Here is a 19,584-nt window from a genome sequence, read left to right as displayed (position 1 = left end):
GAGGTCAGTTCATTATCAAAATAAGTCCATTTTCCTCAGGCTAAGCAGTCCAGCTCTCTTCTGCAGGGTCCAGATTTGGCTCATGGGACACCCACACCTTTGTCCATGGAAAACCAGCTCTCTCCCAAAGCATTTGGCCACTTCTGACCTTTAGAGGTCAACCTTGTCATGTTTCAGTCTCTATATCTCCCCTTTAATTTGTTCTCCTAATACCTCCCACATTTGGCTTAAGGGACAAGCGCCCACTCCACGGAAGAGGGGAGACAAAGAACATTGACACGTCTGTCCCTCAAGGGAGACTTCGCAACCACCAGTGCATCCTTGGCATTTGTGTATACAGCCTAAGTGTGTGTTAAGGGCTAATGCTAACTGAACTCACATTAAGGTAAGGAACACCTGCATCTGTTTAATTGTTCTAAACAGTTAAGACTCAGGCCAAAATGTGGAAAACTTTTGTTTTTAATAAAATTTCAAGTCAAATTGTATATAGAAGCCACCTCTTCCTACCTTGGTACCTCTTTCCCGCTATTCCCTGTCCCACAGGCTTCAAGACCCATGTATAACAACAAGAAAAATGCAAACAAATGGATGTCCAAATGATTTTGACAGTAGGGTAGTCTTCTGCTGGGTCATGGTAAATAGCCAAATCAAGTTATTTAAAATCTTTTTATTTTCTGGATGATTTACTTATTTAGTTCAATCCACCCATTTGTGTACCGTAGTTTTCATGCACACATTTTCAGGAAGTTGATTAGGATGAGTTTGACCTAAAAGTGTGAAGCACAAAAACTCTTGGCATTTTGAGGTCAGGAAGATGATCAATTTCTTTTCTGCATATCTTTTGCCAAGCTGTTCTCACTCTAATTTTTAAACTTGTGTGAAATTCAAAGACCACAGAGCACAGTGTCATTTACACTTGGGCCATCATAAAAAGGCAGCTTTCTCTAAAAGAATATTGGCTGTTTTCCAGGAGGCCAGAAGCTTTTTATGGGATTTTAAAAACTATTCTCCTTTAAGCCACAAAGGGAAATTGAATTTGGCCAAGGGTGAATAGACTGCCCAAGATATGAACTGCTTCTAACAGACACATTCAAGGGATCCTAAAGCCTCCCAATTTCAGGAAAGAAAACAGTAAATCCCACCCACCTCATTTATCAGGGAAGAGATATTAAGTAACTTGCAATAGTAAAGAAAACATTTATTTTCACAGCCAGCATGATAAGTTGTAAATTTTTTACAGAAATCACCCAGGCAATTTATTCCACCTTCCAGAGTGGAATAAAAGTGCCATCTGACAAGAAGGGTATGATGCCACTTCTAAATAGCTCTCTGTGTGTGTGTGTGTTTAAAAAGAAACAAATAAATAAGTGATGCTTGGGATATGGCCTGGTGAGAATTTCAATCTTGAGTAATTAATTATGAAATATTTAAAGCACGAAGTATATAGAATAATAAAAAGTAGAAAATACTATAGATATGGTTATTTACCACTCTTTTTCCTCCTGGCACAGAGGTGAGCACTATGATGATTTTGGTGTTGATCAATCTCAGAATTTTCCAATATATATACATTACTACACATGTTTTAATATATAAGCTTTATTATTACGCAGTTACAGTGAGGCCAACAGATCAGAAGGCTAATGCTATTGAAAGGTAGTTTGTTACACTCACAGGTCCTAAGAGAAGAGTGCATGCCACTCCAAGGAAGGGTACACGGGAAAGCGCCAGTCAGGAAGCAGAGGGAGCCACAGGAAAACGTGGCAAGAGTCATTATTTTGGCTTCCATTTAAATGAACAGCAAAGAGAGGGCAAACAAGTATAGAATTGGCTAGTTTGAATAATTTCAGCAGACTGTGGGGTGTAGGGACTCTCCTGTAGGAGTGATTGGGACAGAGGAATAGTGGCCCAGAGAGTAAGGGCTCCAGAAGGTAGGTGGTGGGTCATACAGAGTTCAGATTGGCTGTTTTGCAGATGAAAGGCACACTCACAGGCCAATTGTGAGCCAACTCTAGGAATTAGTCCTGGGAGGAGGAGTTCCTCCAAAGTCACAAAGCTCCAAGATATCAAAACATCAAAAATACAGAATAAAAAGATGACACATGCAAAATAATATACGATTTTATGTGGCAGGTTGTTAACCTTTATAAAAAACTAGAGGCCCAGTGCACATATTCGTGCACTGGTGGGGTCCCTCAGCCTGGCCTGTGCCCTCTCGCAATCCAGGACCTCTTGGGGGATGTCGGACTGCCGGTTTCGGCCCACTCCCCTGTGGGGCAGGAAGCGGAAGGCAGGCCGAAATCAGCAGTCCAATATCCCCCCGAGGGATGTAGCAGTGCAGGAAGCCGCAGGCAGCCAGGGAGGAGCCCGAGCCACGAGCCTGGCTTCTGGCTGGGTGGTGCTCTTGCTGTGGGAGTGCACTGACCACCAGGAGGCAGCTCCTGCATTATGCGTCTACCCCCTGGTGGTCAGTGCAATGGTTGTTTGGTTGTTTGGTCACTTAGGCTTTTATATATATAGATCATATCATTCTGTACATATTGTATACATATCACCAATCTTTTTTTTCCTCAACATTATGCTTTGGGGATTTATCCACATTGCTGCATGCAGCTCAACTCAGTTCATTCCTTTCCACTGCTTTATAATTTGGCTTTGTGTCAGGAGGCCACATTTCATTACTATGTATTCATTTGTTTATTCATCAGCATTTATTTCCAGTTTTTTCATTATTACAAATGATGTTGCAGCGATTAATCTTTTACCTGCCTCCAGGTGGACATGTGGCAGAAAGACATGGAAATAACTGGTCCAAGAGCGTTTGTATGTTCAGCTTTAATGCATACTAGAGGCCCAGTGCACGAAATTCGTGCACAGGAGAGGGGGTCCCTCAGCCTGGCCTGCACCCTCTCCAATTCAGGACCCCTCAGGGGATGTCTGACTGCCTCTCGCAATCTAGACCACTAGCTCCTAACCCCTCTGCCTACCTGCCTGATCACCCCTAACCACCTCTGCTTGCCTGTCTGATCGCCCCTAACTGCTCCCCTGCTGGCCTGATCTCACCTAACCGCCTCTGCCTCACCCCGCACCCAGGACCCAAGATTCCCTCCTCCAGCTTGTCGCAGGCACCCGGGACCCAGACTTCCCTCCCTCTGGCTGGCCACAGGCACCCAGGATCTGGACCAGCTTCGCCTAGGCCAGCCGCAGCCACAGGGGACCATGGGTGGGCGGCTTTGCCCAGGCTGCAGCCACAGGATCCCGAGACCACGGGGCAGGTAGCTTGTCCCTTTCCTGGGCCACAGGCACAGGTGCAGCCGTTGGCGCCCGGAATCACGGGGTGTGCGTCTTGTCCCTCTCCTGGGCCACAGGCACAGCCACTGGCACCCAGAACCACGGGGCGGGCGGCTTGTCCCTCTCCCGGGCCGCAACCTGGCTGGTCCCCATTCCTCTCTTGCGAGCTCATTTGTGCCTGGCTGGCCCCCATTCCTCTTGTGAGTTCATTTGTGCCTGGCTGGTCCCCATTCCTCTCTCCCCAGTGTTGAGTGTCTAAGCCATTATGGCATGATGGCATGAGGGTGTGACAACCATTTGCATATTAGCTCTTTATTATATAGGATTGCCAACCAGCTAGCTATTCAGAGTACTTGTAGCAATTTACCCTTCCATCAAGAGTATAGAAAATGTCCCATTGTTCCACTACCTCTGCAGTATTGTTATTCTGAAGTTTTCCTTTTAATGTTTGTAAGTAAGATGGCATGTAATGGTATCTAATTAATGTTTAAATTTACATTCTCCAGTTACTAGTGAATTTGAACATCTTTTCATGTGTTTATTGGACATTTGCATTTTCTCTTATGTAAATTGACTAATCACATCTTTTGCCAATTTTCTACTGGGTTGCATTTATATTTTTGTTGTTACTTTGTAAAGGTCTGATTGCTAACACTTTTTTAGTAGTATGTGTTGTAAATATCTTTCCCAAGTCTATATCTCATCTTATCAATTACTTCATGTATCTTTGTTTTACAGAAAATTTAAGTTTAATATAGTCAAGTGTATTGGAAATTTTCTTTCCAATTTTGGTATGCAGTATTTTGTGTCTTTTTAAAGAAAGTCTTCTATACAGAATATTGTATTTTATTTAAAAGTTTTAATGTTTTGCTTTTTCCAATTTAGATCTTTAGTAAACCTAGAAGTGAGATTTTTAGTATGGTAATAAGGAAGGATTTTATGTTATTTTTCCACTAGAATAAACAATAGTATCCCTTATTGATTAGCCCATATTTTTCTCCATTGATTTTTAATGCTACCTGGTCATTTGTCATTTCCTATCTTTTATAGTCTACTGTATTTCTGTGTTCTTTATTCTCTTCCATTGATCTATTTCTTAATCCCTGTCAATACCACAGCATTTTAATCACTATAACTTCATAAAAATCATATTGCCTTGCTTATAATTTCCCCGATCTTGTTTTACTACTTCAAAATTGTTTTGGCTATTCTTCCATATGAATATTCATCAGCTAGTCAATTTCTATGCAAACATATCAAAACAAAAACAATATTGTGCCTTAGATGGGTCTTGCATGTAATTTATGTATTAATGTTGATTAAAATAGATATCTTCACAATATTGAGACTTCCCATTTAGAATGTGCTATTTTTGTTTGTTCAGGGCTTTTCTTAATGCCTTTAAATTAAATATTTGATTATGTTTGCTTCATAAATTGCTGTCTTGTTTTCTTAATATCTTATTGTATAAGTTTTGTGGTCATTATAATTTATATACTTTAAAATATTAAAAGAATGCAAATTATTTTGTGTACTAATTATAAAGCCAGATACCTTACTAGACTTTCTTATTAGTTCTAATAATAATCTCAGATTATTTTAAGAATATAGTTTCTTTGTTGTATAGACAATCATGTTATCTATAAGTAATGACAGTTTTAAAATAAAAAATCCTGACATATCTTTTTCTTCTCTTACTGTGTAGACAAGATATCTAGCACAACATTAAAGAAATATGTAATGGCAGACATCTTGCCTCATTCCTAATTTTAATGGAATGTGTCTAATATTTCACCATTGAGTATATTTATTGTAATGGTTGACAGACTTAATTCTTTAACAGATTAACAACAATCCCTCTTCTCCTTGTTTGTCAAAAGTTTTTTATCATGAATGGGTTTTTGTTTTTATCAAATACATTTTATATGACTCTTAAGAAAATAATGTGGCTTTTCTCTCTTAATTCCTGCTATGTGGAAATTTTCTTTAATAGAGTTTTCTGATATTTAACAACCCTTGAATTCTCAGACAAACCCAAATTGATGATGATGTATTATTTGTTTACACTCTATTGGATATATATTGGCACTATATTATTTCAGATTATTCTATTTACATTAATAAGTGAGATTGACTTAAATCTTTTCATTCTTTTATTGTCTCTGTCTGGCTTTGTTACTGATGTTACACCAGCCACATAAAATGGGCTGGAGAGTATTCTCTTTTGCTAGTCTCTGAAATAGTTTGTATAAGATTGAGGTTTTCTATTATTTTAAAGAGATAGAATTTACTTTTTAAATCAGATGATGCTGACCTGAATCAATAATGACATAACAAATCAATTATCAGAAAGTTTCTGGTTAAAGCCTGGATGATAGGTTGGGTTTGCAACTTTAAGTGATAAACAGTTTTCTTTAAGGAACATTCAAATAATGTTACTTTTCTGTAACAATCATTTTTAGTGTTAGATTTCTAAATCAAGAGTCCTTGAAACTATTGTAATAAATTTTTCAATATTACAAGAAATTTTTTTTACCCTTCTTAGCAATAAATTTATGTAGAAACTTAACCTTATAATTGTGAAATACCACATTTAGTATAGATTGAACTGAAACTCTATGTATCAAATTAAGTTTAGCTGAGTGTTTATCTTCTCAAAACATTTTTATCAACAGTTCCTCATTTCATCAATTTTCTTATTAAACTGCTTTTGAGTTTGCACCTTAAGTTCTGGCCACAAATAGAATAAATACATATTGGATTTATAATTTTCTGATTCCAGGATTCTGCTGTTCTTTCACTAGTTTCCTATGCTGGAAGAGTAGCTCATTTATTTTCCATCTTTTTACTTTTTCTGGTATATTAAAACTACAAATTTATCTATAAGTAACAGTTTAGCTACAACCATTAAGTTTTTTTTTCAATTTTTTTATTAAGGTATTATATGTGTACATATCTTACCATTGCCCCCCCCCAACCCCACTCCCATATATGCCCTCACCCCCCCAGAGTTTTGCATCCATTGGTTATGCTTATATGCATGCATACAAGTCCTTTGATTGATCTCTTATCTTCCCCACCTCTCCCTAACCTTCCTGCTGTAATTTGACAGACTTTTTGATGCTTTACTGACTCTGTATCTATCTTTTTGTTCAAGTTTATAATGTTCTTTATTATCCATAAATGAGTGAGATCATGTGGTATTTTTCTTTCTTTGACTGGCTTATTTCACTTAACATAATGTTCTCCAATTCCATCCAGGTTGCTGCAAATGGTAAGAATTCCTTCTTTTTTATGGCAGCATAATATTCCATTGTGTAGATGTACCATAGTTTTCTGATCCAGTCATCTGCTGATGGGCACCTAGGCTGTTTCCAGATCTTAGCTATTGTAAATTGTGCTGCTATGAACATAGGGGTGCATATATCCTTTCTTACTGGTATTTCTAGTTTCTTCGGATATATTCCCAGGAGTGGGATTACTGGGTCAAATGGGAGTTCCATTTTCAGTTTTTTGAGGAAACTCCATACTGTTCTCCACAGTGGCTGCACCAGTCTGCATTCCCACCAGCAGTGCACGAGGGTTCCTTTTTCTCTGCATCCTCGCCAACACTTGTCGTTTGTTGATTTGTTGATGATAGCCATTCTGACAGGTGTGAGATGGTACCGCATTGTTGTTTTGATTTGCATCTCTCGGATAATTAGTGACGTTGAGCATGTTTTCATGTGTCTCTTGGCCTTCCTCTGTCTTCTTTGGAAAAGATTCTATTTAGGTCCGTTGCCCATTTTTTTATTGGATCATTTATCTTCCTTTTATTAAGTTGTATAAGCTGCCTGTAGATGTTGGAGATTAAACCTTTATCAGTGATGCCATTTGCAAATATGTTCTCCCATGCAGTGGGCTTTCTTGTTGTTTTGTTGATAGTTTCTTTTGCTGTAAAAAAGCTTTTTATTTTGAAGTAGTCCCATTTGTTTATTTTCTCTTTAGCGTCCATTGCCCTAGGGGCAGTATCGGTGAAGAAGTTCTTTTGGCATATGTCTGAGATTTTGCTGCCTGTGGATTCCTCTAGTATTTTTATGGTTTCCCATCTTATGTTTAAGTCCTGTATCCATTTTGAGTTTATTTTTGTGTATGGCGTAAGTTGGTGATCTAGCTTCATTTTTTTGCATGTATCTGTCCAATTTTCCCAACACCATTTATTGAAGAGACTGTCTTTATTCCATTGTATGTTCATGCCTCCTTTGTCAAATATTAATTGAGTGTAGTGGTTTGGGTCAATATCTGGATTCTCTATTCTGTTCCATTGATCTATATGTCTGTTCTTGTGCCAGTACCAGGCTGTTTTGAGAATAGTGGCTTTGTAATACAGCTTGAAATCTGGTATTGAGATCCCTCCTACTTTATTCTTCTTTCTCAGGATTGCTGTGGCTATTCGGGGTCTTTTTTTATTCCAGATGAATTTTTGGAAAGTTCTTTCAAGGTCTGTGAAATATGCCGTTGGTATTTTAATGGGGAGTGCATTGAATCTATAGATTGCTTTGGGTAGTATGGACATTTTAATGATGTTGATTCTACCAATCCATGAACATGGTATGTTCTTCCATCTGTTTACGTCTTCCTCTATCTCTTTTTTCAGTGTCCTGTAGTTTTCCATGTATAGGTCTTTTACCTCCTTAGTTAAGTTTATTCCTAGGTATCTTAATTTTTTTGGTGCGATGGTAAATGGGATTGCCTTTTTAGTCTCTCTGTCTGTAAGTTCACTATTGGTGTATAGAAAGGCCATAGATTTCTTGGCGTTAATTTTGTATCCTGCTACATTGTCGAATTCATTTATTAAATCTATTAGTTTTTTGACGGAGTCTTTCGGATTTTTTATGTACAATATCATGTCGTCTGCAAATAAAGACAGCTTTACTTGTTCTTTTCCAATTTGGATGCCTTTTATTTCTTCTTCTTGTCTAATTGCAATGGCTAATACTTCCAGGACTATGTCAAACAGGAGTGGTGAGAGTGGGCATCCCTGTCTTGTTCCTGTTCTTAGGGGAAATGGTTTTAGTTTTTGTCCATTGAGTATGATGTTTGCTGTGGGTTTATCATATATAGCTTTTATTATGTTGAGGTATGAGCCTTCTATTCCCACCTTGTTGAGAGTTTTTATCAAGAAAGGGTGTTGGATTTTGACAAATGCTTTTTCTGCATCAATTGATATGACTATGTGATTTTTATCTCTCAATTTGTTTATGTGATGTATCACGTTTATTGACTTGCAGATATTATACCATCCTTGCATTCCTGGGATAAATCCTACTTGGTCATGGTGTATGATCTTTCTGATGTACTGCTGGAGCCGATTTGCTAGAATTTTGTTGAGGATTTTGGCATCTATGTTCATGAGGGATATTGGTCTGTAATTCTCTTTCATTGTGTTGTCTTTATCTGGTTTTGGTATTAGGGTGATGCTGGCTTCATAGAAGGAGCTTGGAAGTGTTCCTTCCTCTTGAATTTTTTGGAATAGTCTGAGGAGGATAGGTTTTAGTTCTTCCTTGAATGTTTGGTAAAACTCTCCTGTGAAGCCGTCAGGCCCCGGGCTTTTGTTTGCCGGAAGCTTTTTGATGACTGCTTCAATTTCGTCCATAGTTATTGGCCTATTGAGCTGTTTAGATTCTTCTTGATTGATTTTTGGAAGGTTATATTTTTCTAGGAATATGTCCATTTCCTCCAGGTTGTCCAGTTTGTTGGAATAGAGTTGTTCGTAGTATTTTGTAACAATCCTTTGTATCTCAGCGGGGTCTGTTGTTATTTCACCTCTTTCATTTCTGATTTTGTTTATTTGGGTCCTCTCTCTTTGCTTCTTGGTGAGCCTGGCTAGAGGTCCATCAATCTTGTTTATCCTTTCAAAGAACCAGCTCTTGGTTTTGTTGATCTTTTGTATTGTTTCTTTGGTCTCTATGTCATTTATCTCCGTTCTGATCAAACCATTAAGTTTTATATGTTGTATTTTAATTAAATTCCAAATAATTCCTAATTTTTATTGTAATTTCTTCTTTGACCCATATCATTTAAAAGGATGTTTAGTTTGTTTAGGTTTATGCTTTCCTGTTGGGTATACATGTTTTGGGGTGGGGGTGGAGTTAATTATATTTTCTTGATTTCAAAGTAATTTAATTGCATCATTGTCAAAGAAAATGATTTGTTTGATACCAATTTGTTTGTGACTTAGTTCTTAGTCAATATGCAGTTAGTATTTCTTATTAAGTGGGTAAGTTTTCCAATGATTATGAAAACCCACCTATTCAATAAGGAGCACTAATTTCTTTGTTCAGCATTCCTTCTTGCTTTTTGTTCTTCCCCACTGAATTAAATTTTCTTACTGGTATTAATAAAGGAATTCCTTTGCTAAAACTCTGTGGTTAGTGGATAATTAAATTTGTCTAAATATGTCTTTAGCATCACATTTGAAAATAAACATTTTGTGATATATTACTCTAAATTGGCAATTATTTTCTCTAATAATTGTCATATCTCTAATAATTCTGAAGATATGTTTACAAGTTTTCTAATTTTTAATTTGATGATAATATATCTTTTCCTCTCTGTTTGCATTTAAAATATTTTTATTGTCTACAGTTTTAACTAATAGATATCTGGCAGTGGATTTATTTTTGTTCCTGATCTGGGTTTTGCTGAGATTTCTGAGTCTGAGGATTTATGACTTTTATAAATTATGAAAAATTTCCAGATTATATTTCATTGAAAATTGTCATCCATTTTCTGTACCTTTCTTTCTAAAATGCATGAGAGAGAGAGAGAGAGAGAGAGAGAGAGAGAGAGAGAGAGAATGAACAGACAGAGGAAAGAAATGGATCTTTGCATCCCTCTTCCATGTTTCATCTCATGTACCAGTTTTCCATCAAAATACAAATCCTTTGGCTAAAAAGTCCAGAAAAACTGCCCTTCCCCACACTTTGGCTTCAGTTTACCCTCTTAGTATTCTGGTTTGTATTCATTACTCAGGTTTTCAGTTGGACCCCTGGAGATTTCTCATATATTCTTGCAAGCTCAGCTATGCATTTAGAACAATATTTTTTATATGTTATATAAAAAAATCTAGGCTATTTTCAGTGGAAATATCTTCAAGTTATCTAGTTTATAGCCTTTCAGGAAATGGAAATCAAGACTTTCCATCTTCAGAAAGGATTTAATTATATTAAGTTTTAAACACTTAATACAGGTACAGGCAATGAAAATTCTTAAAATATGCCTGCTACTATTGGGTTCATTGTCTCTTTGAAAGGTCAGCTACGAATGACCAAAAGGGAAGAGGTATTCAGGGTTGGAGTAGAGGAAGGGCTACAGTAGGCAATATGGAATAGTGGTGACAAGCAAAGTTCATATCCGGCTCTAACATGAGCTGTGTGACCCTGGGCAACTTTTTTAACCTCCCTAAACCTCAGTTTCCTTTTATGCAAAATGGGGGTAACAATGGTGCCTGCATCACTGCTTCACTGCTTTGTGGTGAAAATGAAGAGAGACCATGTAAAAGCAATTTCAACCATCATTAAATGGCAAACACTTAGTACATGTTTGCTGTTAGCTGATAATAATACATTAAGCACTTATTTATGAATGGATAGGCTGTGATATTTTTATGTCCACTCTCTTTTCAGGAGGTTTGTCCTCACCAAGCTTCGAGTCATCCCAAAAGGAGCATTTTCTGGATTTGGGGACCTGGAGAAAATGTATGTACCTGACAATACCGTGTATGAAGGCCTCAATCGGGCCATGGGCAACAGCCTCAGATCACATCTAGTGGGATACCCTCTGCTTAGAAGCCAGAAAACTCTCCATACTGGCTCCCATTTTATTTCTGCATCACAGTTCCCAGACAGTAAGGTGGAATCTTTCAGAGTGGGGCACTGAAATGAACACAAGCAATCCAAGAATTCTCACTGCTTTCTTCTATAAGGTGTTGTTTCCAAAGTACTTGTGAGTGGAATTTTTGCAAACAAAAGCCTATTTTCTCTGCTGACATCATTCTTCTTCAGGGAAACCTTCTATCATTTCTGACTAATATTTAATTGAGAGCAGCGCCTAATATTTGTGCGTTAGAGTTTTTCGAGGCTTCCTGTTCCCTAAATGTTGATATATAAACATTTAAAAGTACTGGGAAAGTTTACAGCACTGAGGGAGGTTTCCTTTGAAAAGAGAAAACTCCTTCATTAATGTAAACATTCACTTCTTATTGGGTTAGTTTATGTAGGGATTGTCCCAAATAGGATTTTCTCAAAATGGCGAACAGCAATAAAAAGCAGAACAAATTCTCCCATATTTTAGGTAACCCACTCTCCCTTTGAAGGCTCTTAATTCCATCTCCCAGGCCTTTAGGGCCTAGAAAATGTATTCTTCACTGCAGTGGCAGCCAGATTTCAGGACTTAAGTGCCAATAAACACAGCAACAAATAAACAGATCACACAAAGGGAATGAAAGCAACCCTCCAGGTTACATGTGTTTCTCAGTGAAGCCATTCAATTTTTCCTCTTGGTTCTTTCTCTCTCCCCATCACCCCTTTAAGAAGAATATTTACTGAGGTTTGAGGAAAAGAGAAAGACGCCCATGAATGAAAGAAACACAAAGCAGGTAGTTATTATTAAACCACCTGCTTAGAGGGGAGTGGTCAGAATCCTGGGATTGGGTGTTAGTTTTAATACAAACTCACTGTGTAACCGCAGTTAAGTCACTGTATCTGTCAGGGCCTGATTTCCTCACCTGGGCGCTAAAGGAGGCGTTCTAAAGGGGGGAGATGTGCTCTCTAATTTCTCAGTGCGAGCAACCTCCAGGTGGATGAGAGCCCAGTGGATTTACCTTCTGGAAGACATTCAACACTCACAGGAATTGGGAGGTGGGGCACTCATCTGAGCAGAGCTCACCAAGGGAAACAGGAAAGCAAGAGATTTGGAGAGCTTTTGGCTCAAGGTGTGTTCCTGATGGATCACCTATTGCCCTGCCAGAAATTAACATAGACCAGATGATTGCCCCATAATTGCATCAAAATTATACTAAAATACAGGAATATCAGACATCACAAATAATCCGCCTTAATAAAATTCAATCAGCAATGTGACTGATCGCTAATTGGACGTTCAGCCTCAGACGAGACCTCTCTGTGGTGATGATCTAAATGGTTGAGCTGAGCTGACAGAGCAATGATTTCAGAGACAGGGCAGCTAGCTCAGAAACTCCTCAGCCTCCTCCGATGAAGCTTGTCCATCTCTGCCTCGTTCTTTATTAATCAGCCTGTGCTCGCACAGTGAGGACACAAAAGTTAAAATTATAGTGATCTTATTTTTTCCAACACCTTTTATGTCTTAAGGCTTCAAAAACACTACCTAGTAGAGAGACTGGCACTGAATTGAACTCTGAACAGACTGTTTGTGCCTTTCCATCTCTGCTCACCTTCATTCATTGTCTCCCCTTCTCTGTGAGTTCTCATCTCCTTTCCAGAGCTATCCCCTGCATTTTTCTTTTTCCTTCAGTTTTTAACCAGTTTCCTGAACTTAATAAATATTGGCTTCCTCTCCAATATCACCCTCTCCACAAATCATAAAATTCCTTTCATTGATTTTCAATGTGTGGCCAAGGTTCACCTATCCTTATGTAAAAGAAGGGGGGAGCTTTCTGTATAAATTCTGCCTTCCTTCCCTGCTACCTTCCCCTCTCCTCCCATCACTACCACTCTTAAAAAGCACCTGTATTCACTGCCTCCCTCTTCTTTCCTTTCAATCACTCCGTAGGCTGCCCACGGGCAAGGTGGCCACCGATTACCTAACACTATTATTCTAGTAAAGTCCCTAACAATACCATAACTGGCTGATCTAATTACTTCTACTTTGTCTTCCTGGTACTTAACTCACATGCACTGAAATAGATTTCACTGACCATTCATGCCATTCTTAATGCTCTTCTCCCTTTTAATTTCAGTGATGTCACACCCTTCTGCCTGCCCTCTTACTTTCCCAGACTACTCCATAAGCCATCTCTCCATCTTTCTTGTTCCTCAAAGTTCAGATATTCTGGGGAGCCATTTTTGGCCATTTTTCTTTTTTATAGTCATATCCCTAAATCATTATTCATCAAAGAATGTCATACTATCATGGCACCTTAACCTTCATCTTTAACCCCCACCTCTCTTCTGAGACCGTAATTTTTGTTTTGAAATGGAAAGCCTCCAAAATATCCACACCTAAGTAAACTGCAAGTGCCTCAAATTCAATATGTGCACATTATCTCTATCCTTAAATTTCTCATCTTCCCATGCAGCCCAGAGAATAACATCACCATCTGCCCAGACTCCTAAGCAAGGAAATTCTGTCTTCGTTGACTCAGGCCCCTCTGTCCCTCATATCCAGGTGCTCCTCGAGTCCTATTGACTCCCCCACAAAGTCATCCCCAGAATGCCCTCCTCTCACTCCTGCTGCCATTAGACCCAAAGTCTCATCAACTTACATAGCCTCCTGCATGAGGTTGCCATGCCTGTCCCAGCTTCAATCTCCCTACCACTCTGCTGCCAGACCTGCATGGCTCAAACTCACAGAAGAAACTGGAAGGGACCCTTATTGCTATGGATTTAGTCGTAAGCCCCCGGCACATGCACTGTATCACACACTTTCACCAGGTAGGAAAATGTGCCATTTCCCAAACATTTTCATTACCAGAAATAATATTACCTATTTAGAATGTGATGGCTGGTTCTTTGGACAATGCCTGGCACGTAGAGGGATTAAAAAATAGTAGCAGGTAGAGGAAGGAAGGAAGGAAGGAAGGAAGGAAGGAAGGAAGGAAGGAAGGAAGGAAGGAAGGAAGGAAGGAAGGAAGGAAGGAAGGAAGGAAGGAAATATACTTTCACATTGGGCTTATGTAGATGCTGTCCCTCTGCCTAAAATTCCACTTAAAATTGAAACAGAAATCTTGCTTGTCCTCCAGGCTCCAGTTCAAATGTTACTCTTTTGTCCTGTCTTTCCAGAACTCTTCAGTGTTTCCAAATCACAATCTCATGTTCAGAGTATTAATAGCATATTTATTGGATTATATTCAGAATTTACAAGTTTTTTCAGATCCCTTGATTGTTCTTAATTTTGTATTAAAGTACAAGTCCTATTGCTTTTAACTCCTTGCTATAACTCTTATCTACTTATTGCCTTCTCCAGCTTCCATCAGCATGCTCTCCCCTCAGCCAATCCATTCTCTACAAAGCAAGCAGAGTGATATTTTCTGAATTCATATCGAATCATGTCCCTTCCACACCTGCCCGCCCACACACACACTTTCCCTCCATGCCTTACTACTGCTCTTATCATTGAAAAGAAAGAAAGCAAGAAAGAAAGGAAGGAAGGAAGGAAGGAAGGAAGGAAGGAAGGAAGGAAGGAAGGAAGGAAGGAAGGAAGGAAGGAAGGAAGGAAAGAAAAGAAAACAACCTCTCCCATTCTCTCCTTTGCTCTACTAGCCCCTTTCTAGTTCATAAAATGTACTATGTTGTGCTTCCAACCAAGGCCCTTGCTTGGCACACTCTATTCCCTCTGATTGGAGTGTCTGACGTTAGTTGGCTCCTCCCATCCTTCAGATCCCCACACCAGAGTCATTTGCCCAGGAAAGCCGTCCCTGACCTCCCAATGAGGATAACTCATACCATACACTCATAGCACCACTGGTCTTTATATGCTGGCTATCATTTTAGCAATTTTATACATATTTAGGTGATAATTTAATTAATTTCTAACTCCCCTATTAGACTAAAGAGTCCATGAGCACAAGGACATTTTTGCTTTCACTTGATAGTGGATCCATGGTGCCTCACATAGATTAAATACAATAAATAACTGATAAATGCATGAATAAAAAATGAATGAATAAACAAATATAATTAGTTGGAGAGACAAAGATATCTACATATAAAAAGAAAATACTAAATAGTATGAATAATAATGATAAATAATGTAGAAATTTAGAGGCATTTGAACACTGGCTGAGAATCTCCTATGATCTAGACATTTACATAGCTAGATTTTAAATATAACCCAGGACAAAAAAATGTACAAGCTAATATGTGCAAAATAAGTGGCACAAACTTTGCATTTGTTAGAATTCCTTTTGTTGTGAGAGGCAAAAGAAAATAAAACCTCAAACAGGTTTAAGGGAGAAAAAAGGGAATTTAATGACTCATTTAACTTGACGGTCAGAGAGGAAGAATGGCTTCAGAAACATTCCTATTCAGGTTCAGTGTCCTTAGGACTTGGCCTCTTATCCTCTCTCAGGTCTCCTTCCATTATGTTAATTTCAGTCACCAGCCCCACCACAAGTGGCAATACAGGCAGTCCCAGTCCTGCCTTCCCATCTTGGGTTCTATTCAGAAAGACAGAGCTGACCTTTTCTTGCTCTATCCCAAAAAATCTGTAGATTGGTGTGACTTGCTTAGATCACATAACCATCCCTGGACCAAACACAGCAGCTAAGGAAATGTGATACTCCAATTGGCCGTGGCCTGGGTAAACAGGCCCCATTCTTAGAATTGAATGCATCTACCCCAACCACATGGACTTGGGAGTCAGGGAGGGAGACCCACAGACAAAAACTGATGTCATTGCTGGAGAAATAGTGGAGAGTAGGTGCCAGTAATTGGGCAAACAACTAAGGTCTAAAGAAAACCAGTCCTGTTCTCATCCAGAAGAGAAAGGTCTCTATGGGCAGGATGGATGGGGATTGGATAAATTCGACTCTTCCCTCTTCCTCCTGTTAGAATGATTGAAAGAATCCAATGATTCTGCTCCAGCCCATGCTGATGATTCTCCTTCTTTTATTAACCCAGCTTAACCCACTCCCCTCTGCCTGAATTCAAAAGGGAAAGGAGTCTTCTCGGTAGAACTGGGGCAGGAGTGTCACCATCAGAAATGAAATGATCACTGTTCACACCTTAGCTTTCATCAGCATCACTCTCAAACCTCTTCACTGCTTTGGGGCCAGCTGTGGAAAAAGGAAATCGTTAAACTCTGCAATGTGAAGTGGCTTTGCAAAGTGCACCGTAAACTGTTTACATTGACTTTAATTACTTCGGAGCCTTATGTCAGCTTGGTATAAAGTGTGAAGATTACACTGAATAGGGTGGGGGGACTAGGTGACAATGTGGTGATTTATGGTAACCAGGAAAATTATGTATGGAAATGAGAGCAATTTAAAAACATATCTTCCATGCTATTATAACACTGGAGAGGGAAGAAAAGCCAGTATATAACAAAATATCTTTGAAAATAGGAGCATGATGAATATGTAAATGAGACCAATCAACATCAGCTGAGATACGTATATGCAGATGAGACCGCAATGAGCATAAATGTGAAATAGCTCCCAAACCATAAATATGAACCATATAAAATTCATTTGAAATATTCATGATAACATAAGGACAAAAAATATAATCAAGTGATTTACTTGCATATAAAAATGAGAATACTAGTCTGACACTCCAGCCTCTACTCCCAAATCACAGGGGAAAGAAAAGTTAACAGAGGGACTTATAAAGAAAGATTTATTGGGTGAGAACTGTTGCAAGCACATGAAAAACGTTGAGGATCCTCCAAATTCTCAGTCCGTGGACCTCATTCAGCACAGATAAAAGGAAAGGAAATAAACCAGGTAACTAAAACCATAATGGTGACAGTGCTAGAAAATGTGGGTTCCAATCCACTTTGCCTCCTTGAGCACCTCCTGTTAGATAATGTAGGTGTAGGTATGTTTCTACCCCAGCATTCTATGACTCTGAGAATTAATAGGGAAAGGAACTTTGAGTCCTACTTCCTGGAATAAGAAAGTAAGATGGAGAGGCTGATGATTCTTTAGGCTTCTAGTAAAAAACTGGGGGGCCAGTGTTGGGACAGTTAGATTCTGAATGGGAAGAGGGGATTCGAGTCCCTGGGCATCAAAAGGATAACAAGGTTCAGTGGTTCTCATCTCAGGTTGCACTTTAAAATCCCGTAGGTAGCTTTTAAAATAAACCACAGGCCTACCTTTTCCAGGGATTTTTAAATTCCGTTTGTCTAGGGTGGGGCCAAATATTGATCATTTTTTAAAGCTGCCTCAATGATTCTAACATACATCCTGAGTTAAAGCTACTGAGATGGATGATGTTTAAGTCTGAATCCAACTCACAGAAAGAACATTCATGAACATACGCAGTGTGTCTATATGATGTGGTTGGAGAATTAAAAAAGGGGAGGGTGGTAGGAGATAAGGCCAAAGAAGAAGCTGGGGTATGGCCATGGAGCACATGGCCATGGGGCATGCTCAAATATCATAGTTAATGATAGAAATTAAATGGGTTATTTTGAACAACCACGTGAATGATCTGATTTACATTTTTGCTTTCAAGTTCCAGTGTGCCAGCTCATCTCTGGGTAAAGCTTGGGATCAGACTGGCTTTAGTCCAAGGGTTTGCAAACTGAGATGCCTGCTTTAAGTTGCAAATTAACTTTGTCAGCATTTGGGAAATGTAAGAATTTGGCCAAGTAAGTTGTCATTATTGACCCAGGTCAAACAAACATGAGTTAGTGTCTAGAAGTGAAAGTCCTTACCTCATTTCTGTTCTCCATAAATATTCTGAAAGTAAGTCGTTTTATTGTATTTATTGCTTCACCAAAAACACAAGAAGCTGTTTTCTTGTCACATTTTGGGTTGATGTGGTTTTAGTGTTTCCATTAAGTCTCCTATTTTCAACTGTTTCTATGTGGGTCCTTAAAATAAACTTTACAATATCTGATAGCTACCCAGCTCAAAAAGAGAATAATGTATTAGGTGTGTATTTTTATGCTTGGGTTTTTGCTTGTTTGTTTCTGCTTTGATTTCTTTTTGTGTGATGGGTAGCGGAGGGTGAGTCTGATAGGGAAAACAGATTCTTGAGCTCTAGTGATGTTAGGGATGCTTCCAACACTATATTCCTTATAACTCTCCACATCTCAATCCCTTATGCTTTATCCATAAAGATGGTGCAGGATTTCCTTTGCTAAACAGGATTACATAAAAAATACAAGTAAGAGCTCCACTGTCTTAGTCTGCTCCAGCTGCTATACTGAAATACCAGACTGGGTGGCTCACAGAGCAGACACTTCCATTTTACATTTCTGGAGACTAGAAGTCCAAGACCAGAATGCCAGCATAGTCAGGTTCTGGTGAGAACCACACCTTGGCTTATAGACAACTTGGCTTATAGCCTTCTTGCTATATCCCAACATGGATGAGAGAGAGCTCTGGTCTCTTTATCCCCTTATATGGGCACCAATCTAATCATGACAGTTCTACTCCCATGACCTCATCCTATTACTTCCCAAAGTCCCCACCTCTAAACATCACCACATTAAAAATTAGGACTTCAACATATAAATTGGGAGGGGGGAAGCAAATATTGAGTTCATAGCACGCACTGTGAACTAGCAAGCTTATAGCAATAAAAATGTACATATTGTAGATGATCACTTGATGAGGAAAGCGTAGATCCGCCTTCATGCCTTCATTTACATGTTCCATCTGTAAGACCCTCTACCTTCTTGGCCACTTGATGCTCCAAGGCATTCATGGTCCTGGTGACCTCTGCTTAGTGCCTTTCATTCAGCAGCTAAGGCTTCCAGGAGACAAGACTTGACAGATTACTCAGACAAGGCTTTTCTGGATTGCCATCAAACAAAAACTTCCATTTTCTAATCAACAGCCACGCAACAGCTCCTTTTAAGACTTCTGCTACAGCCATGCTTACCCTTCCGACCTTTCTTGACAAGACAAGCTGTGGGAGAGACCTTCAGATGTTTGTTGGGGCTCACAGATATACCAGAATATGAACTGGCCTTTTTTTCCCCCTCTGCCAGTAACTCGATGTTTTTGTCTACTCAGAGAAGATACAATTAAGGCAGCATAATACTCAAGTTAAAAATAGCCTTCTGGCTCTGCCCTGGAGACTCGTGTGTGCGTGTGTGTGTGTGTGTGCGTGTGTCTTAATAGAACGGTATTAAAATAAAAAAGATGCAATCTAAAAGCAAGCTCCAATCGATGCACAAACTATTCATTTTTATTTCCTCATTTAGCCAATGCCCATCATGACCACATCCATCTGGGTCGTTTATGACTTAATAAGATGCTTTAAACAGTAAAAGGCACAAATAGAATATGGACTCACTTGCCTGCCCAGCCCCTAACAAATAAACTACCTGAATCTTACACTTCATAAACTTCTCTTATGGTGCTCAGATCCACCCTGG

General features: G+C 39.0%; 1 protein-coding gene across 1 annotated transcript in view; it reads left to right on the top strand.

Annotated features, from left to right (window-relative positions):
• The window catches only part of FSHR (follicle stimulating hormone receptor), a gene marked incomplete at both ends in the record, with an annotated part of 140,590 nt that overhangs the window by 54,982 nt on the left and 66,024 nt on the right, over positions 1 to 19,584 (top strand). Inside the window, one exon of the mRNA XM_079791494.1 lies at positions 10,959 to 11,030. Coding sequence (XP_079647620.1) covers positions 10,959 to 11,030 — 72 coding nt within the window. The remainder of the gene's footprint in view (positions 1 to 10,958; positions 11,031 to 19,584) is intronic.

Source organism: Cnephaeus nilssonii, assembly GCF_951640355.1.
Source record: "Cnephaeus nilssonii genome assembly, chromosome: 15".
Lineage (NCBI taxonomy): Eukaryota > Metazoa > Chordata > Mammalia > Chiroptera > Vespertilionidae > Cnephaeus > Cnephaeus nilssonii.
Note: the sequence above shows the minus strand (reverse complement) of the source record. Positions and strands in the feature narration are given on the sequence as shown.